The sequence below is a fragment of the Pseudorasbora parva genome, chromosome 15, assembly GCF_024679245.1.
Source record: "Pseudorasbora parva isolate DD20220531a chromosome 15, ASM2467924v1, whole genome shotgun sequence".
In the NCBI taxonomy this organism is placed as follows: domain Eukaryota; kingdom Metazoa; phylum Chordata; class Actinopteri; order Cypriniformes; family Gobionidae; genus Pseudorasbora; species Pseudorasbora parva.
The window spans coordinates 29,715,552-29,738,945 of record NC_090186.1 but is presented as its reverse complement, the minus strand read 5'-3'; the positions used below and the strand labels follow the sequence as shown (position 1 = coordinate 29,738,945).

At 38.0% G+C, this 23,394-nt stretch overlaps 1 protein-coding gene across 4 annotated transcripts in view; it reads left to right on the top strand.

Moving 5' to 3' along the window:
- stxbp5a (syntaxin binding protein 5a (tomosyn)) overlaps window positions 1–23,394 on the top strand; it is a 131,208-nt gene that overhangs the window by 1,940 nt on the left and 105,874 nt on the right. For all 4 annotated transcript variants that reach the window (XM_067417621.1, XM_067417620.1, XM_067417624.1 and 1 more), the window contains exon 2: window positions 3,412–3,509. In XM_067417621.1, coding sequence (XP_067273722.1) covers window positions 3,412–3,509 — 98 coding nt within the window. The remainder of the gene's footprint in view (window positions 1–3,411; window positions 3,510–23,394) is intronic.

Genomic DNA, 23,394 nt, shown 5'->3' with positions numbered 1-23,394 from the left:
GGGGGTGTGTGTTCATTCAGTGCTTCCAACCAATGAAACACTTCTTCACAGCCTGCACTCGAATGCCATTTGTTCCGGCTGTTGTCAGTCTTTGAAAGCAGAAAAAAAACACGTTTAGACAGAAAACGCGAGCTGCAACGTAGTGCCTTTTTTTGGTTAATGTTTTTTAAATTGAGAAAAGAGCAGTGTGCCAATTTTTTTAAAATGTTGCTAGGAAACCCCTGAATCAACTGTGCTGTCAATCAAATCAATGAAGGCCCACTTCTCCATTCATACAATTGGACAATGAAAATAAAAAACGTGAATGACGTCCGGCGCTTTTCTGCTCCGAGTTGATTTTTATTTCAACTTCAGGCACTCGTATTGCTCCTACATAAACATGAGGGGCAGCAGGCAGGTGGTTAAAACGTGAGATAAAAGCGTGCAAAAATGCTCACTGCTAATAGAAAACTATTAAAAAAAAGACACATCTCACTCCAAAAAAAAAAAAAAAACGCTGGCCTTAGAGTAGTTGCAGGTATGATGTCACTTTGCAGGTCAGCCGGCAGTTAGCATCACGCTGGTTCTCTCGAGAAAAACCCATCAAATTTTTCCATAGGCTTTTGGATTATCACTAAAAACAAGCTCTGTGATCAACAAAAGTTTATGGTACTTGCACGTTTTATCCATCTAGATAATTATCACATCATCATAACTTTTATGAATTTTGAAGTCTAAATGCAGTCGCCAGCAGTAAAAATCTATAAACTGACTACACCACGGTTCCACAAATTCAACTTCACCATCTCTAAGCTTCAGACAACTCTTCCAGTTTTTATATAAAAAAAATTTCCTCAGAAAGTTTGAGTCAGAATAGTTTATAAGCATAATGATATGTAAAGCATAATTTACAGCCTGTAAAAGCGGACTGAGTTTACCTTTTGGCTTTAATCTTCTCGACAGCCTCTGTAGTACCATTCAGCTACTTGTCAACAACCGCCTTTTCCCAAGACACGTAACAACTTCAAAAATACAGATGTATTTTATGTTGTGGAATAAAACGTGAATGCGTCTTGAGCTTGTTCACCACACACCCTATTTCAGCCATTTAAACCAAAACCCCCATTAAAATAATGTACTTCAGGACGAGGGAACCAGAAGTGCTAAAAGGCTAACTGGCTTCTGCATTTTGGCCTACAGAGTGATGTCATACCTACACCACTCCTGAATCCTCGTGACAAACACAGTCTAATAATTATTTTAAAGGCCCACGGAAGTGCCTTGAAAAGTGCCGCATTATTCAATGTGTTGACGTGATTTCCCCTGAAACGGCTCCAGCTGTTAGCAGCTCCTCCCCTTTTTTGAAACGGCCAATAGCGTTTCGTTAATATACAGTTTGACTAGAGCCTTTCTGTTTAGTAAAGCCAGATTCTTCTAACTGTTTATCCTCATAATTTCCTCCATAATGCTTTGAAATGCAGAATTCTTTACAGAATTCAAATTCGTCGATATGGGTCTAAGTTTAGACCAGAGCCGTATGTGTACGCGCGCTGCTGCGGTGTGTGAAACTAATGTGAATCCAGACTTCATTCGCCTCAACTGAAAACATATTTACACTGAATCGTTTCCTATCACATATATAGTGTGCTATGTGCCTTTCACCATGTAGAAATTAGTAAATGTGTGACCAACTGACCAATTTTAGCCGCAACTTCAGCAGAGTAGAGGGGCGGGCTTTAGATTCTAGAGAGCATTTTGATTGGACAGAAGATTTGATGAGAAGTTAAAGTCTGCAATGATGTCATCAAAATCTGTAATTCGTTTTAACGGAAGTGAGAGACTGTAAGTTTTGAATGCGTATATCTCCTAAATGCAAATGTTGTCATTGTTTTGGAACATACTAACTTATTCATAAGTTTAAGGCTAACACAGTCATACTAAAAGCTAAAAAACTTCAATTTTGATTTCAGTGAAAGGAGAACGTTTTCAAATCCATTCCACATGTAATATTTTCAAGAACATCATATTTAATGATGATTTAATCCAGGGCTGAATGATTTTTGGAGAGAGTTTTGGAAAATGTTGACGTAAGCGTTCAGTTCTTAGAAAAATGGTCATGAACTATGTCAACCACTATATTTACCACTCTCTAATTAACGTTAATCATTTGTGATGAGGTTACATGAGTGTATTCACACGGACTTTGGTCTTTTTGTCAGGACTAAATTAAATAGACGCTTATGAACGCTGGATTAGTTTGAATATTTAATTCATAATTATTGAAAAGAAAAAATGGGAGTGAAGCTTGTTGCTGCTGCACAGCTCGCCGACAGATACCCGTCTCCGCGAGTGATGCTTACGTAACACGCTTTAGCCACTAAACAAACATACAGAGACAGAAGTTGTGTTTCATATCCTAGTAAGCTGCCTGACTAGACAGCATTATAGGTGCATCTTTGATGCTTAGAAATGCTATTTGTGTAGGGACCCACTAGGATTTAAAACGAGAGAGAGAGAGAGAGAGAGAGAGAGAGAGAGAGAGAGAGAGAGAGAGAGAGAGAGCAAGAGAGCGAGAGAGCGAGAGAGAGACGATGACAGCTGTTAAGCAGAGGCCTAGTGCTATAAACCTGTAGCCACCATTGTTGTTCTCTGGATACAGTGCAGCAAGGTCTGTGCTCTGCCCTGTTGTTTTTGTCTATCTATAGAACATCAGTGTTGTTCTAACAATTCAAAGGGGTTGTTCATTAATAGTTGGAAATATTCATTTCAAACTGATATTGAATTGATATTGAATTATCCCAGAAGGGAGGTTTGACTCCGTGGTGCTGCACAAATACCCAATGATTTATCACTCTCCTTCAAGTCTTTATGTTAATAATAACGTACATAAAGATACCATATAAAATATTTTTAATTTGCTTTAATTTTCATAGTTCTTTGTTTAGTTGTTTGTATATATTTATGTGGTCTTTGTTAAAATAAATAAATAATATATTATTTATATATATATATATAGCTATTTTTCTTTTAGTTTTAGTAATTTTAGTAGGCTGCTGAAACAGTTAATTTTCCTTTAAGTTTTATTATTGTTTTATTTAATTTAATTTAATATTTAATTTTATCGTTATTTCAATTACTGAAAATTATTTCTAAAAATGTTAGTCTTTGTTACACCAGTATCAACAATGTGTAAAGCATATTGTCACATTAAAATGATGAAACATTAATCATACGCAAGAATAGATAAAAATAAAATAAAAAATACAGTGTAAAATATAATTCAAATATCTTATAAAATGCATTGTACAATTTTAAATTGTTGAATTGGTGACTTAAATGTTGATAAAAGTTAATTTATATAGTGTTATGCCACTAAACTTTACATTATGGGTTTTATATGTGCTTTTTTCTCTCTTTTGTTTTGATTCTCAGACTGTGCGCCATGGCTTCCCCTATCAGCCGTCCTCTATGGCATTCGACCCTGTCCAGAAAATCCTTGCCATCGGGACTCAGAGCGGAGCTTTGCGATTGTATCCTTTTTACAAAGGAAATGAAATAGTGTGTGCTCTTTTTCAGGTGCACAGTGAACCTCTCAGTAAGTATTTCATTTCTTTATCAGTTGTGTTATCAGGCGTAGGCTGTTACTACTTGTGTGTTTATGGAATGCCATTATTAAGCTCATGACAAATTCATTGGGATATGAAGGGCCCTCTATTAGTTGTGCCTTTCTGAAATGTGACTACATTATGCTGCACCACAACACAACAAGCTTCATCTGCTTTAAAGTGATGCCAGTTGTTGTGCTTAACTGAGTTGATCCGCTGCCATGGCTTGTCAGTCAGACCCATCATAAATCTTTTGTAAAAGGGTGTTTATTGTTACTGGATTGGGATTTAGGATCAGTAAGGCACATCACATTAGTTCAATGACTCTAATCACCCAAATTATGGAATACTAGTGTATAAAGTCAGTTATTAATTATACTGAACAAGTCAATAAGGTATATTCCCACCTCAGAGACTGTTAGGAGCTTCCTGTCTAATCAAAATCTCCATTCCCACTCTGTTTTCAAATAGATGGCCTTTGATTTTAAAATGAATCTCCACATTCTATGATTTATTTGTGCACATAGAGGCTTGACATTTTTTTTTACAGTCATTGATGCTCTAATTGAAAATATTTCTTCTGGCGTCACTACAGAATAATTTGCCGTCAGTCAGGTCAGAAGAAGAGCTCGCTTGACGCCGCCCTTTGTCAGATGTTGAATGGTACTGGTGGAAGTTGATGCATCTTCAGAGAACAGCCTCTTTAGAAACTGATCGTCTTTGGTCTCTGAGGATATCGGTGTTACTTAGCCTCTTTGAGCGACTGTGATCAGATAAATGTTGGCTGCCGTGAGATGAGGGCAAATGAAAATCTCCCTAAGAGACTCCAAATTGCGATTAGTGCAAACGTCCTTTCTTTTTTTGTCACGTCTCATCCCGAGCTATCGGCAATGCAAAAGGATTCTTGGGATTCAGCTGAATGTATTGGTATGAATGAAGTCTTACCTTTGATTTTGTGAACGGCTTTGGTTGATTTTATGCCATACTAAATTACAGAGCATCTGAGGTCTGATTTTTGAGTTAGTTGACACTAATTGACCTGACTAGCAAACCTGTGACTGATTTTGGATATGCTGATATTTCTGGATATGATTGTATATGGATATTTATTCATATTTGTAAATATTTCTTTGTAATATTTCATGTGTTTGGATAGACACTGAAACAGATTGTAAGGCCTTGTAGGTCCACTGCTACATGTTTGGGGTCAGGTTTTTCTTTTTAAATTATTACGTCTATTGAGCAAGGATAAGGGATTAAATGGATCATAGTTGATCTGTGATTCGTACGGACCTGACCCCATGGTTTGACATGCATGTGATTCATAGCCTGGCGTGGTCATACTCAATTCAAGTCAGAATATGAGTCTGAAACTGCTCCAGTGGGCTGTGATTATGGGGCGTGTTTCAACCGAACCAGGAAAGACATCAATTGGATAGACCTACAACCAATCAGAGCAATGGAGCGACACATAAAGTTAGTTGTCAAATGTCAACAGAACTCAATTGCACTGTGTTGCCATTGTTTTCCATGTCTGCAGGTTGAAACAACCTCAATTATGTGTTATATAGACCCAGGAATGCAAATTTTAGCAGGCAACCTTGCCAAAATAACACACATTTTACCCACAAACCGCCATTTTTTTCCAGAAAAACCCTACTGAGAAGCTATTGTTTTGGGCTAGGAGTTGGCGGGTTTTGTTGTAAGAACTTGGCAAGCCTGTCTGCACGCGTGCTGGAATAAACAATCTTTGCCGGTGTTGGAAAAAAAAGAAGAATTTAAGGATACACAGTTACTTCCCAACATGATCATCATTTCAGAGAGAAATAGTGAAGGTGAATGCATATACAAACAAGCTCTCCGTTTAGGATTTGAACAAATTCAACCAAGCGCCTTTGATGACGTGGATGATTACGTTACTGTTTATCATCTGTCCATCATCGTCTCAAGCCCGCCCTGACAATTTCATTGGTCCGAACAGTTTTCGGTTCAGGCTTAATTACTCCTCTATGGATCAGACCAGACCGAACTGTCCAAGCTCAAATGTTGTGGGCGGGGCTGAGTTTGGCTGGCATCTAGGCTATGTGATTCATGGATTAATTGCAAAGTTTAACCAAGTGTAGTGAAAGTTTATCAATTGTCTTGCCAATTTATACATTCAAGTGATTCTAAACCCTTCCAGCGCATGAGACAAAAGAAAATGTACAGACAGGTGCATTTTTCAGATAGCGTGCGAACACCTAATTGATTCCTCTTTTGCATCTCTTTGCACTTGAACAAACATATACATACAAAATGGCCATATCAGCAAGTATTCTCATGACCACAGTGGGCTATGTTTTAAATGAATGTAAACAGTTGAGAAAGAAATCGGATGCGGTTAGTATTGGATCTGCGCATTCGGTCTTAAGGTGACACCAGCCTATAAATTAATGTTAATTGAACAACAAAACTTTCTGACAAAGCTTTAACAAAAATAAATCTTTGTTGGTATTTAATTTACTCAGTGAACACCAGTGTTTTCCATTAATTAACTAGATTGTCTCTAATCTGTCCTACCACAGTTTTATTATGAACCAAAGATATATTTAAAGGGGTGGTTGAATGATTTCACTTTTTTAATATTAGTTAGTGTGTAATGTTGCTGTTTGAGCATGAACAACATCTGCAAAGTATGACGCTCCCTGTCTCCGGGAACATGCAACAAAGAGGGTGAGGCCATGTTGAGAAGAAGGAGAGTTGTTTTAGTAGAGCACATTTATGAGTCTGCTCAAGCTGTCGCATCACATCTATCGCAGTACAGTACATAATGCAATAGCATTGAATAAAAGCAAGATGACAAAATAAGTTATAACTGTAATTAAACTAAACTATACCATTTCTTAATAGGGTCTGCTAACATGAGCGCTTGAAGCTCCGTCCTCCTCTTGAAAGGGGGCCGGGAGCAGCAGCAGTGTGGGACACACACAAAAACGCCACATTTCAAAACGTGACAATTTTAACATGCTATAAGATATGATCTATGGGGTATTTGGAACTAAAGTTCACATACACACTCTTGGGACATCAGAGATTTATTTTACATTTTGTTATTATGGGTTCTCCTTTAAACTTCTCACATAAAACACCTTTAACCTCACAGCAATAGGCTGTGAATAAGTCTGTTCGCGCTGCACATTTTTAAGCTAAGTTCACAAGTTTGCACGATCAGCTTGTGATTGTGTTTTCCACCGAAATAAGAGCTCAACTGCAGTTTTCGAAAAAAAAAATAACCCTTCTTAACACTGGAACACTACAGTGTTATTTTATCTTAAGGCCTAATTATTATATTTCTGTACACTGAATGGTACAGTTAGACCTTACTTTATTTGTAACTTTGTTGTTGTATTGATCAATTAGTAATTTGTAATGCAATTCTTGTAATTAGTGTATTTGTTCTTACATTGTAACTGTCTGTTCACTTTCCTTTAATAATAATGTAACTTTATTAATTAGGCTAGTAGTTTTTGCTGTGGTATCAAAGTACTTAAAGTGTGCTTTAAGTAATAAATGAAAACAGTTATATTTGCTCCTAACCTCCCCATTATTTTATTTTCTCGCTTATCCAAAAAATGACCTGATCTGTGACACAAAAACTGTAATATGATCTGAACCCTGAGCTTTGTGATTCGTTGAACCACTAGCAAGGATGTAAGACTTTACATTCTTACAAATGATTCCTATTTCAAATAAATGTTATTTTGAGCTTTCTGCATTTATCAAATAATTCTGAAAAATACCACCAATATTTCACCAAAATATTAAGCAGCACAACTGTTTTTAGCATTGATCATAATATGAAATGTTTCTTGAGCACCAAATCAGCATATTGGAATCATTTCTGAAGGTTTATGTGATACTGAAAACTGCCGAAAATTCAGCCTTGCCATTACAGGAATAAATAAAGTTTTAAAATATAGTAAAGATTTTTTTGTTTGTTTTGCATCTGGGGCCGTATTCAGGAAACATTTTTGAAGAGTTCTTCAAAATGAGTTTTCTCTTAAAATCTATTCACAAAGCTGCTGAGAGCAACTTTTACTAAGGAATAGAGAGAAGTCTTAAGCTAAGAGTAAGGGTGGTTGACCTTGTTGCTATGGATGATGTCATCACGCTTGCTAACTATGACCACAGTGATTGGCTGATAGGGGAGAGATCTCTGTCAGTGATTTAATTATAAAATATTTGGTCCCACTTTATATTAGGTGGCCTTAAGTACTATGTACTTAGATAAAAAAATAAGTACAATGTACTTATTGTGTTCAAATTGTATTGCAAAACACCTTTGCTGAAATTGAGGTGGGATACGGGTAGAGTTAGGGACAGGTGTGGTGGTGTGTGTAAAGTTTAAGGGTAGAGTTAGGTGTAAGGGAAGTGTCAACTGTGTAACTACAAATGTAACTACAGAAATTAATTACAGACATAATTACATGCAGGTATTTTTTTAAATGTAAGTACAATGTAAAAACATGTATGTACACAATAAGTGCATTGTATCAAATGATTAATTACAATGTTACTACATTGTACTTAAGGCCACCTAATATAAAGTGGGTCCAAATATTTTGTTGAACAAGGTTTCATGTTGCTATATTCAAATACATTTTTAAAAATAAGAATGTTGCCATATTCAAATAAAGATTTTAAAAAGTAGGCTTATTGTCACTTCATCTCGAGAAATTGCTGAATTCAAGCAGAAATTATGTTTTATAAACAAAGTTTGTGAGGAGTATGTTCAAACTGTCTATCTAATCAGCGCGAGAGGAGGTATATACACAGCCGAGAGACGACTCACCTAACATGATTAAGAAACCTCCACAGCTTTCTGCATCCCTAAGTTCCTCACTCTCCTTCTCCGATACGGCAGAACTACGGGTTTCGGCTAAATTCGAGCTCAGAGGCCTCGATGGCTTTGAAAAGCATGTCTAATATGCATACGCACTCACCTAAAGGATTATTAGGAACACCATACTAATACTGTGTTTGACCCCACTTTCACCTTCAGAACTGCCTTAATTCTACGTGGCATTGATTCAACAAGGCGCTGATAGCATTCTTTAGAAATGTTGGCCCATATTGATAGGATAGCATCTTGCAGTTCCACCACATCCCAAAGATGCTCTATTGGGTTGAGATCTGGTGACTGTGGGGATCATTTTAGTACAGTCAACTCATTGTCATGTTCAAGAAACCAATTTGAAATGATTCAAGCTTTGTGACATGGTGCAATATCTTGCTGGAAGTAGCCATCAGAGGATGGGTACATGGTGGTCATAAAGGGATGGACATGGTCAGAAACAATGCTCAGGTAGGGCGTTGCATTTAAACAATGCCCAATTGGCACTAAAGGGGACTAAAGTGTGCCAAGAAAACATCCCCCAAACCATTACACCACCACCACCAGCCTGCACAGTGGTAACAAGGCATGATGGATCCATGTTCTTATTCTGTTTACGCCAAAACATTTTTCTGAGTATTTCAGACTGTGAAATACTCAGACTGGCCCGTCTGGCTCCAACAACGATGCCACGCTCAAAATTGCTTAAATCACCTTTCTTTCCCATTCTAACATTCAGTTTTGAGTTCAGGAGATTGTCTTGACCAGGACCATACCCCTAAATGCATTGAAGCAGCTGCCATGTGATTGGTTGATTATATAATTGCATTTATGAGAAATTGAACAGGTGCTCCTAATAATCCTTTAGGTGAGTGTATTGTTTTACTTTATTCAGTCATTTGTAAATATGAACTCGTAAAAACAACTACCAAAAGTAATCTGACATTACTATTATTTTTTTTTATTAAAGATACATTTATTATCTCTATTGCCTCAGTGTTGTATAGTGTCTTTAGGCGAATTACAGCAACCGCCATTCAGATTGTTTTTTGATTTGGTCTTAGTGACTTAGTGACCTCTTGACTACTCCTAGCGTTTCATTGATTTAGGAGCTAGTTTTAGTGCTAAAATGCTTTGTGATATACTCTTAGAATAAAAATTACATGCCCATTATTTTTAAGAGTTTTTCCTAAATTGGCAAGTTAGGAGCTTTTAGTCTTAAGATGTTTTGTGAATATAATGTATTGGCCCCTGGTTTCTGTTGTGTCTGCTAGCTCAGAAAAGCTGAAAAGAAAACATGCAGCTAGTTTGTTATAAAACTGAGTTTGAAAATGTTTAATTCGGTGACCTGTTTCAATTTGTTGCCGGTTTTGATGTAACTAGCTAGCCCGTTTTGTACACAGATAGCGAAACGGCTAACGAAGGTGCCTTTCGTTTTACATTGATGCGATCCTGGCATGCAACCTGCTTTGTGTTAAAGACGAGACTAAAATGTTGTTTAAAAACAACACTAGTTGTCATTTAAATCCCCCAATCAAAGTGCAACCTCTGTGTGACAATACAGTCATTAATTGCATATGTGCCGGGTTATAAGGACAGATTAATTGCATACTATTATTAATTTTAAGCTTGTTTAGCATGGCAAGTCAGTTGTGTGAGCTACTAAAATGAGACTAGCTGTGAAACAGCCAATCAGAGCAGACCTCAACATTATTATTCATGGACCTTCCAAATAAGGTAACAAACAACAGCCCATTTCATTCTATGGACAAAACCTAGGGTTGTAAATGGAGATGTAAAATCGAATCTGGAGTATTTTGACCCTTACCTAAGCCACATACTTTTTATGTAGATATCAAAGAACTATTGTATCAATGCATTCTATGGCACCTTTAAAATAGAACATTTTACAATAATACTGTTTTTACAGTATTTAGATTAAATAAATGCAGACTTGAACAAAAAAAAGCTTCTTTAATTTGAATACAATAAGACTAATAAATAGTAATAACTAATAAATACTAATAACTAATCAACTAATAAATAGAGAAAATTGTACACATCTAAAATTTCAGATTTTTCTTACATTTTTAATCTCTGTACAAATAGGTGGAAATGTACATGTAGAAGTACAATTAAGGTATGAATGAATACCTACTGTATGACAGCTGATCAGATCACCTTTGGTGTGTGTAGCTTATGCTATGCTGTGTATTTATTGCTGTGAGCTCTTGTAGGACTGTTCAGATCTGTTTTGCAGTCGTGTAAACTTCTCCCCATTTGAGAATGACTGAAAGTGGCAGATCAAGAGACCAGAATGGCAGAATCCTGGCAAAATCATCTAGAAGATTAGAGCAGTGGAAGGAAGAGGAAAGTTTTCAGTCTCAGGCCAGCGGGCAAATGCGCTGTGATCCCAAAAGCATTCTGCTTCCCACAGCTCGCTTCAGACTGCAGAAAGTGACATGACAGTCAGATGTTAAAAAAGACCGGAGATGGAGCGAGAGAATGTACTTTTCAAGCTTTTGCAGTGAAGGTGAAGTGTGTAATTTCTGCGCCACCAAACAAAACCGCCCCATTGTCTACCATTGGTCTTCCAACATTTAAGCCTGCCCCCAAACTCACACCATTGGTCGAGCCAGTGTTGCTGTATTGGGCTGTTTAGCAATGTTTTGATTCTGCCTCAGATTTATTGTTACACACTTCTTCTCACACTTACACACTACTTCACAATCTTTCGTAGGTTATAAAAAGCCATATATTGTTACCAGTGGTCTGACATTTCAATAATTTAATTGTGGGTTGTGAAGCAGTGGTTATAGTGTATTAGCAGATAGTTTTGGGTGGTCCCTATCCTTTGCGAATTGTATTTTCAAGAGGGGAGAGAATGGCAGACTCATAACTCAACTAGCCTTACAGGCCCCAAGATTACAGGCACACAGATCTATTGATCAACCTTTCTGACACACACACACACACACACACACACACACACACACACACACACACACACACACACACACACACACACACACACACACACACACACACACACACACACACACACACACACACACACACACACACACACACACACACACACACACACACACACACACTCACACACACAGACATGCACAAAGTGGTGTGATGACCTCATGGTAAAGCAGATACATTTTAAATAGTCTCCTGAGTATTTGTACTTCCTCGGCGGCAGTAGACAGTGAGATTGTTGGCTGCTACGCACAAAAATGTCTCTAACACTGATTGCTGACAGTCATAATCACTGTAATTTAGAATATAACCCACTATAGTCTGATCATTTTATTCACAATGATCATCTCTTCAAATTTAATGAAGGGTATTTGTTTCTAAAGAAGACGTATGTCACAATGATCAAACCTCGTCCCTATTATAGGTTGCAGATTATTAAAGAGATCATGTTCAGGGCTCATAATGAACACTTTTGTATAAATATCATACAAAGACATGAAGGCTGCGTCCGAAATTTTGCAACCTCACCACCCAATCTGACAGTATTTTTATGTAAAGATTCCTTGTCTTATCATAATATCATGTCTAATGATGTAGAACAAATTCAAGTTAGCTTTAGAGATAACCAAGCAAATATTAATAAAAGATTAAGACACTTATTTCCCTGTAGAAATGAAGTCATAAGTTTCCAAAAAATGACATTTCTGACTGAATTTACGCCTGTCAGCCGTTCCTTCAGATACTAATCTTAAGTTCTCCACCAACCACCAAAGTGCAGGCACAGGATTGTGGGTTGTCATAGGCTGTGAAGGACACATCTATGCTTTCTTCAAAATTCAAACAGATGCTGTTATGTTGTTAGGTAGGATGTTATGCAAATCTCTGAATACTATAGGAACCATTTCTCAGAGTGAAAAAGGCCAAATAAGAAACAGTTTTGTGATATACAGTATAAAGGCACAATTATTAGGAATATATTATATCTTAAAATGCGAATTAGGTATTTATATAGCAGATTTACTGCTGTACAGCGCTTTACAATCTTGTCTGGGGTCTCTCCTTAACCACCACCAGTGTGCAGCATCCAGTATGATTTTAAATTATGTACTAAAATAGAAAAGTAATTTTAAATTGTAATAATATTTCAGAAATAAATGCAACATTACTGAGCATAAGAAACGCCTTTCAAAAAAAAAAAAAAATGAATGGATCGGGAGTATAAAGTCTCCCGTTTTGTACATATAAAGTTGCTATTATAAGAAATAAAGTATCAGTATTTTGTATTACTCTGAGGTGGAAAGGGACTGAGGAAGCAGCATTTTTTTCAGCTTATGTGCACAGCTGGAAACATCCATTGACCATTGGAAAATGGATATTGAGAAGTAACACACACACACACACACACACACACACACACACACAGACACGCACACCGAACAATCATCATCAGCTTTAAAGGAATCTCATCTTGTCTCTAATGACCAATAGTGGTGATGGTACACTGTTGCTGAAAATGCTATAGGGAGGGTTATTAAAGATGTGTCCCATAATATGATTCCACATGAAATGTGAAATACTAGCTCTGACATGGCTGTGGTGGTTATTTGTGTGTTAGGGCTTGTGACTTTTTTCACTTTGTGTGTGAGGCATGTAGAGCTGAGCCTTACACACGCACGCACGCGCACACACACATACACAGACATTGCCTGAGGACGCCTATGCCACTTCTTACATAATCCACAGGAGCGAGGCTCATCATCTGGAGAGCTTGGCAGCAGTGTTTCTGCGTGCGTGTGTGTGCATGTGTGTGCGCGTGTGTGTGTATGCTGTGATTGGCTCAAGCATAGGACATTAAGTCTGTACTCTCTGCCATAGGAGTCTAAGTCCATACTCTCTGCCATAATGGCACACAGCAGCAGCCGTCTATGATTGTGTGACTGTATAACTTACTGTACTCTGTAGCTGCATGAAGGGCCACCAATTTAGAACTCAACAAATCTGATCAGATTCACCAGGCACTCTTTCCTCATTGCATTAGGTATAGAATGGTACATGGAAGAACACAGTGGAATTATTTTACGCTCTTATTTTTCCACAATGACCTTATTAGGAATGTGCAAAATAGTGTAAGGGCCATATTTTAACAATCCAAGTGCATTGTCTAAATGGCTGGTTTAACAACAGGAAAAATGATCTAAAAGGGTTGTCCCTATTCTCGTAATGAGTCATGGGTGTTTTGGGCGTAGTGTGCAATAAACCAATCAGAGTCTCATCTCACATTCCCTTTAAAAACCAGTTGTGCTTACACTGTGTGTGGTGGATTCGCTATTTACGTGGCAGAATTTCCAAGCAGAAAAACTGAATACTCCTCCACAGAGGAATCCTTTTAATTTTAATATTTAAAAATGTGGGCTGCTGCTCGTCCCTGTGTGTGCACAAGTGCATTGTGCAACCGCCCATCGCCGCATATTAATGCGACTTTTAAATAACTAATGGCTTTAGACCAGGTTTTTGTTGGTTAATGCCACAGTCTATTTCAGTTGCCTCAAAATAACAATGTGCCTGAACACACCTTATTTTCAGACCAGCATGGCATGTGAGAACAGATGGGCGCTAATAGCCTAAATCTAGACACACCCTAGCGGCAGCAAATCTAACTCCGGTCGGGCCAATCAAATCGTGTATAGAGTCGGTGGGCGGGGCTTAATATAATGACGGCCAAGTTGCGCGTGGGCATGCTACTAATAAACACAGAAACTGGCGATCGGTGGTCTTTCGAATCAGCTTTGACCGCGACTCTGGAAGACTTGGAGTTGAGCTTTTCTCTGAGAAAAGAACAAAGAACGGCACTGAAGTCATTCTTAAGAAGGGAAGATCAGAGTTCAGAGTTTTGCCGACCGGATCCAGCAAAAGTTTAATCTGTCAACGAGCTCTGCTTCACCTTCCTTGGTCTGGTTGGTTGTAGCGCTATCCAATTACGTGCACGCCGTGCAGAGGGAATTTGAAAGACGACCGTTTATCCCGCCCCTCAGATTGAGCCCTGTCAATGGTGAGTTTCCAGACCAAACATCTTGATGTGGGTCTGGCTTGTCAGGCTAGGGCACTAATGCATTTTCTATTTAAACAACGTGCCGCTGGGCGTGAACATGATAGCTGCGGCAGGCTGAAACTAGCAAAAACACTTGCACCACATTGTGCCGGTATCATGAGAAATCGTGTCCCCCTGTAAAATAGTGTATACGCTTTTAGGACCCAACGTGGTAGCTGTTTTAAATGCCTGATCAAAAGTTGTTACCGTGATCAAAAGCTGTTTCTGGTCAAGCAATTGTTTAAAAATAAACTATGAATTCAATGTTATACTAAGTGCACACAAACAACATTTATTTGAAATATGTAATTGACTGCTATAATGGGAGCCATAACATGCCTAACATATTATAAATTATTTCAGTTGATAAACTAAGTAATAATACCAATACAAAATCATAGCATAGTAATGTACCTATAATGTAAATAATAAAGCATAAAAAAACAGTGATATACATTTGTTTTTTTATTTTATAAACATTAAAACATGGCTAGGGCTTTTAAGATGTACGGTAAGAGCAATCTTGGTGAATAAAAATGTAATTGTGTAAGATTTGTAATAAGGCTCTAAACAGATTATCCATTAAAAGTTATTTCAGCCAATAGAATCGCTCTGGGTTCCTAAGCGGACACTATTTGACAGGGGGGCAGGATTTCTCATGACACTAGTATACTAGTACTATTTACTAGTAACTAGTCAGAGTTAAAGGTGCACTATGCAACTTTCCGTCCACTGGAGGGCGCCTATTCTAAAGAAAGGCGTAGTTTGATGATGCGCAGTGTGAGCGTAGTATCTTGGGAAATGTGGTCTTTACCTCACAGCCGGTGGAAAATAGGACTCGGGCAGAAATCATGTTCATGGATGCGGTTATTAACGTTACTGTAGTGTAAACCAAAGCAGGACTGAGTGTTGTGGAGCTGAGCACGGCCGTTGGAGTGATTGTTATACAAACACACGGCTCGCGGGTACCGGGACTTTTATTATGACGGGACAGGACACACTTCCGCCTTTTCCGGTCATGATTATAAGGTAAAGCAGCTCTGTTTATCATATTAGATACATTTAAGTGTGTTAATTATGTTATGACATTACTCTGTGCGTTTGCTTGGCGCTGCTGTGACATGTTCACACTGCTAAGAGAAAAGCGCTTCTGCCAAATAAAACCGAGGGTAACGCAGATATGAGGCGATTGACAGGCGACTCACTCAAACGCTATGCTGACACGTCCCGGTCTTTAGTTAAAATAGCAATTTTCTCACAATTTACAAATAGTTGGAAACATTTGGGATATTGTAAGTACTCAACTGAACAAAATATATAACACTGGCCTAGTGGTTTTTGGATATTTTACTGCAAAAATACTACATAGTGCACCTTTAAGGTTAGTTCCGTAAAACTGTGCCGGTTGCGGGCTTGTTTATGTAAACCAGACATCATGAGACCTTCTAGACCTTCATCTAGGTTTCTTAACACCTAGATAAAGTGCAACAGAACTGCACCCAGGTGTCTTGAGATGGATTTTAAAAAGTTTAAACAAGTTTTTGACTTGACAAATCGTCTTAATGCAACACTTATTCCAGAAGACATGCATTTGTATTCTGACAGTAATTGTCTTGAGATTTGTTGTTGAAGGGAGTGAATTTGTTGGATGTGTCTGTGGTGTTTTAAATGGGATGCATTTAGTGAATCAAGTACTCGGAGAGGGTTTTAGCATGTTGACAGTAACAGTTACCTTTATATTGTTAGCATGGCATGCTGTCAGCATGCTAAAAGCCCTCTCTAAGAAGTAGCATCTTCGATTTTTTTTTTCCACCTTTAAAGCACCTGTTGCTAGTTTTATGTTTTGATGTGACTTTTATATAATGTTTTATTGTATTTGCTCTCTCACAAACTCTTCAGCCATTCTTCAGTGATTTTAGGGGACAGCGTGCTGGCTCGGCATTGTTTCGGGACATTGTTCCAAGTTGACTTCTCCAGCCCAACCTAATTATACCCTCACTCAGCTCTCAAGGTCCTTGCATCACTATAATGCTACTCTCGCATTAATCCAGCATTTCTGCATCTCAACATGCCCTGTCTGCATTAGGGTTCACTTCAGTTCACCCCGTCATGGCCCTGGGAATTTCAAGTCTATCAGCTTATTTTTATGCTAACCTCTTCAAAAAAGCTCCCACAATACTTGTGCTTTTTATTTTCTGTAGAAACTGAATCGGCTCATCTGAAAATGCTCCCCTTTTATTGCACTTATCTAATATTGCAGTCCGATTCCCCCTGAGGCTTGCATGAGAAAACCTCATAACGACAGAGACATGAAAGCTTGCGTGTGCTGGGACCTGGTCGTCATAGAATTATGGACTTTGTGACGTTTGCTGAAAGCTATTAAATAATTTACAGTATATTACCTTCCTGGTACAGTCTAGGAGCATTGGCCCATCAGACAGGATGCAGGACAAAAAGAAGGGCTAAACTGGAGCAGGCTGACACCCTCATGGAAGGGCACTTTTGAGTCACCACTTTGAAGAAAATGCTGATAGAAAAGTTGCAGAAGGATTCAGCATTGTCTATACTTTCAGAAAACAATGCCTTTGTTTGGGACGTCTCTCAAAGTTCAGACACATTCCCTTTCCATTAAGTAAAAAAATAAAAAAAATAACATAATAGCAAATGGCAGAGACGTGGGGCTAGTTTAGCTAGATAAATAGTGCAGATCGTTCACAGAGAACCAAATATTCAGGTCTTGCCCGTTGCTTCTGAAGTTCCTCTGTCGGTTTTGCACCTGCTTGCTCCAGTCTTCCTTCCATTGCCGTCTGCTTCTCTCCTTTTTGTGTCTATACCTCCTCCTCCCCCATCACTGCAGTGCATTTTTGTTTCTGTCTGTGCTAAGTGGTTGCTATGCAGTTTAGAAAGTGCGTGTTTATGGGATGCAGTTGCCAGGCGAGACAGACTCCTATTCTCGCACGGTGAACTTGTCAGAATTGTGAGTCTCTGGTGTCATTGAGGTCGCCTACCTGCTCTTCAATTACACACAAACGACAGAACATTGAGCTTCATTTGCTCTTTGGCAAACCCACATATGTATTACAACACTCGAATGCACAGATGAGCTCAGCATTCCGTTTTCAGCGCGATAGACGCGTCTTAAGAACTGGCGTCCGCCCGTGTCAGTCACAACACACGCGATCACACACCCCAGCTTACACTTCATCACACTAACGAGGCTTCGCCGAGCTGTCTGTCAGCTGATCTCTCTCGCCATCAAAGTCTGTCTTTGGCTCATTGATCTGTTTCATCACTTCAAAGAGACTTCCAGTCCCAGAGCCCTCCACCCCTTTACTCTTCCCATTCACCCCTCCATCACTCTGTGCTATTCCAGCCCATTCAGCTGAGCTTATCCCCTGTCAAAAACAAACACACACACACACACACACACACACTCACACACACACACACACACACACACACACTACACGTGTAGTGTTTCCATGTTTTATGGGGACTTTCCATAGGCGTAATGGATTTTATACCCGTACAAACCCCCTACCCTGCCCCTAAACCTAACCATCATAGGAAACATTCTGCATTTAAACTTTCTCAAAAAAAAAAAAGATGTTTTCCTCATGAGGATTCCTCATATTGCTATCTTTGTGGGGACATTTTGCCCCCATAACGTAGGGATTACCAGCTCTCTCTCTCTCACACACTTTTGCTGTGATTAGGTTTTTTGTGTCTGGATCACAGCAAGTGTGTAATGTCATATAAGGATCATGTTTACAAAACTTCAGAAAATCATTGAACGTGTTTGTGTTTTTATCTGATCAAGTAAAAATACATTTTAATTAGTTACCTGTAAGTTACCATGCCATATATTGTAAAAAAAAAAATGTTTAAGAAACAATGCATGTTATTTATTGAAAATAATACATGATATTAAAAGTAAAAAGCAAGCTCTAATTACAATATATTTTACTTTTGAGCATCATTTTGTTCAACCAGTGTACTTGTATAGTGAAATATAATTAAAGATGTTTTTCAAATCAATTCAATTGACATATTTTTAGAAAAATAGACCCAAGGCACTTCTTCCAGTCCAAAAAGTAAAAATAAATAAAAATAAGCATTAATTCATGGCTCACATTAAAACATTAAAAATTACTAAAACCCTGCACACTGATGTATGTGGTCATTCAGCCTTTTTTAGAGTGTGTTCCTTGATCATTTCAATTCACATTTATTTGTATAGCGCTTTTCACAATTCATATCGTTTTAAATCACTGAGAAATTTGTTATCAGAGGTGACTGTGTCCAAGTAATGTCCATTTTTTATGGATACGTACAGTTCTATGATAACACAAATCATGCAGTTAACTAAAATCATGAATGTAATTTTAGGCAGAAGCAATGAGCTCATTATTGTAATTATTACAAGTTGTGACCATAATGATTTCTATGGAAAAATGCATCATTTACAGTGAAAAGTCACTTGATTGAGTGCATTTGATTACATTTAATTGAAAAAAAGAGTATATACATTAAGGTGTTTTGTTACATTTTGCGATATGAACATAGATCGCCAGTTACCCTTTTCAACTGTGTTCATTTCAATTTGCAGCAATTTGATTTGCAATTTAGATCACAAAAGAGTTTAGCCTAAATATAAAGACATAAATGACAACAAAAGTAATAATAATAATTAATAGTAATTATTATTAATAAAAATGTTTTATTGTATGTGGTAATTGTAACAAATTATGAATTGAAGTGTGTAATTTAAACATGAAAATAACCTCTATTAGTCATAAGAAGGCAATATCATTTGATTTCCAATCAGTTTCTTGACTGTATAGCAAGTTGATTTTATTTTTTTATTGAACACTGGCACCAAAAGGTAAAAATCCCTGAAACATCACCATATTTTTCACAGTAAATTTCTGGAAACAGTTGGCGCCATTTTTTACTATATATTTTTGGGTAAGGTACTGTGCAGGACTCATTTAGTGTTATGCTGACAGATTGCCGTCGGCCAGTTGCCAGGACAGCCCCACCTTTGAGAAAACGAGGGCTAATTGTCCTGCTGTTGGTTTAGCAGCTGGACTGTGATCCTGGTAACCCCATCAGCAGTCTTGGGATTCGATGCATGTCACAACCATGAGATGGCCTTTGATCATTAAGTACTACCATCCAAGCCCCTGAATGAACCTCATGGCGGTGGCTTTCAGCCAAACACACACTGTACTGGAGTGTTGCGGTAGCAGGTGTGACCTTGACAGGGAGGTAGCGTGGGTGTGCAGGTCAAACCACTCTGTATTTTTCTCTCTTTCTGCATTCATGTTTTCCTGTGGGCTGAGAAACGCTCACATCAAGCCCTAACAACAGAAATATCCTTCTCTTTCGATGCCTGTTCCTCCTACTCATTTTTTTATAATTTCTGGTATTTCTTTCCCTCCTTTTCTTCATCTTAGCTTTTCATTCCGTTACTCAGCAAAAGGAAGACCACAGTCAGCGTCATTGGGCTTTTGGAAAAGCTAAATATACTTCATCTTTAATAATGCCCTTAACTGTGTATGACTTCCTCCTGCCTCAGGAATTATAAGTTCGAATATTCACATAAAAACAGGAAATGGGAGGGGAAAAAACGTAATCTGGAGTTTGTTCAGCACCAGTTTCTGAAAATGGAAAGTGAGTGCATACAGCTCACTGGAAGTTCATGACCTTATTTCTCAAATATGTGTCAGCATTTAGAAAAATCTCTGTGCTATCAGAACGAGTCATTTTCAATATGATCTGGGAGTCATCTAGCTTCCTCAACAATCAATTCCCGCTTCTTGGGATTTGCTGCTCATATCCTAGTGGTTCTGCTCCAGATGTCTAATTGGATTTTTCTTTCACTTCGTCGACATCTGGATATTGGTAGTGTAGGTCAGCATTGGTTTATATAGGTATTAGGGTTGTAATATGTTTATATATATTAAACACTCAAATAACACATTGTATTCAAACATGTAAACTTCACATAAGACAGTTTTTCCATTAACTTCTAAATCTACAACCCCAATTTGTTGTTGAAATATAGTCATTTATACACGGTGGATGTCATTTTCATGGCAGATTTATTTAAACATACATTAAATAATCAAGACATCATTAACATGTTAAGTCAAATATAATGACTAGTCTAATATACTGCATATATTTAGCGAAAGAGATAATTTCTCTGGCAAACTAACAAGCAGTGAACACTTACTGACTTGCCTGAGGTAAATGCTATGTGACATTGTTTACAAGCTGTTTTATTGATATCGTTCTGCCATTGAAACAGTAAGTTGTTCTGTATCTTTCTCCATACCTTCAGATGTTTATTAATGCTTATTCTGTAACTAAAGAGGAAGAGATGATCGCGTTCACTCGCGCTTTGTGCTGCCGCTTGAACTGACGCACCTATACAGTGATCTGTCACGCCACGTTAAAGTTACGTTGATGAGTTGATTAATCCATGTTATAATGTGCTTCCGTTCATACAGATATGTAGATGGATGCCGAGGCCTTTTTTAGGTCGGGTAGAATCTGCGATCTCTGACCCAGATTGTTTGCATCCTTCCATGGCAGCAATACCGGGTTTTCGCCAACTTGCAACCTGTGGTGGTGAAATACTATTGGATGAATCATCGGTATCGCACAGACCAAAACAAAAAAAGACATTTCGACATGAAATGCACATTTCAATTATTCTACATATGTAGAATAATTGGCTGGAGCATTGTTTTTCTGACAAACGAGTATGTGAACTCAGCAAGTTTGCTAAATATCTGCAAATATATTGTGGTATTTGTATGCTTTAGTACAGTCAAAAACTTACATACAGTACCTTTACGTATTGTGACATAAGGTAAAGTCAGGTCAAGAACGAGCCAGGACTGGACCGAGGCAGCAGGGGGTGGGGGGCGTTCGGTATGCCATGAGAGTACTTTGGCACATTCTTTAGGTTGTGTATAGTGTTTTTTCAGTGCGGTTTGAATATTTTTACACCCCTAATAGGTACTGAGATAAATCTGTACAGAAGCATATGACACGCTAGGGTGTTAGTGATTGCTAAAAAAAAAATTATTTACATAATTGGTTTTGTTTTATGACAGTTGGACAAATGGGAAGCCACTGCGGTGTGGTTGGATACCTGTGTCGTGCAAGATTTTATCCCCCCCACAGATTCTTATCCTTTATTGGACCCAGGGGTGTCGCTGGACCCTTTTTACTGTGGCACGAGCCTCAGTAAAGTACTGCTCTGCACTAGTAAAATATTCCTGGTAAATCCTTGTCTGACAATGGAAATTACTGTATACTGACCAGGGCCCAGTTTCCCAATAGCGCTCACTCTTAGCCTGCTAAGAAGCCTTGAAAAGATATATCTTACCAAAGTTTATGTTCCTAAGTATGTTCCCCGAAGTGTCTCTTAGGAAGCTTCTTAACACGCTGCCTCTAAGAATGACTTAACAAAGGCGCTGTCCCAAGTGAAGGTGCTGAATCGATTGCTCAGAGATCGATTTTCCACTTCACGCGAAGGAACATTACGGCTTTAAGAAAGACAACACGTTCTATGCAAATTAAACATTCCTCAAATTATTACAGTACCATTTATTTCAACATAGTTTAAGTTATCCGTAAAATATAAAAGCTATAAAATTGTCCTTAATATGTTCACACGATATGTTGTGAAGGGTAGATGGGTATCCCTTGCTAATCATCCACCCTCCTTATCCCGTTGTTCTTGACATGGGTTTAAAGACTTCTAAAAATTATGTAATACACTTTTATATTAATGGTACACTCTAAAAAATGATGAGTTAATTTTAACACAATGTATTGTGTTAAAGGGGGGTGAAATGCTGTTTCATGCATACTGAGCTTTTTACACTGTTAAAAACTTGGATTCCCATCCTAAACATAGACAAAGTTTCAAAAACTAATGTTGGACGTTTGATGGAGTATTTCTTTAGCTCCGCCCACCCGATACGCCTCCAGCCGTTCGTTTTTTTCCGGAAAGACTCGGTACAGCCTATATTTCTAGATTAACTGAAACTGAGTGTGTTAATTTGCGTTGATTTTGAGTTCAAATAAATGAAATGGACAACACACTTGGGAGGCTAATTTTTTTTTTACATAGCCATGTCAGGCAAAATGTCAAAAGGGTTGAAGTTTTGTCGAATAAAGACATTGACATGGACTAAATGTCTCCGTGGCCGGCGTCGTCTTTGATTTGATAGAAGGATACGTTGTATCACTGCCATAGTTGGTTGCTTACTGGACATCACCATGCTTACCCATTTATAGATCTTAGCCATTTAGAGCCAAATTGTTTGCCAGATGTTAATTATCTAAAGTGATTCCCAATTTAAACGCTTTAATGACATTACAAAATAGCCTAATTATCACCATATTAGTTCAGATACCAAATAAAGTCAACTTCATAAATAGGCCTGTATCCATTGCAAACATATTTTATTATTAGTCTTACATAACATAAAATCATTGTTTTTATTTAGTACTGTACTGCGCTGATTTCTAAAGACTGTTGCACAGTGGCGGCAACTAGCGTCTTGAGCTTAAACAACGCTAAGAGAGCGCTACGAATGGTCCAGGCCAACCTTACGAAAGTGTGACTTACATAAGATATACTTATCGTACAAACGTTTGGGGAATCGTGCCATAGGGTTAACAGAGAGGTGTAGGAATAGGTTAAGAACTACTTAGCGATAAGAACGTTTTGAGGAACCGGGCCCTGATAATTTCCCCAAATACTATTTCTGTCAGCTGTTTAGAATCAGAATTGATGCCAGATTCACAAATAATTCAAGCTGGTAATCTAA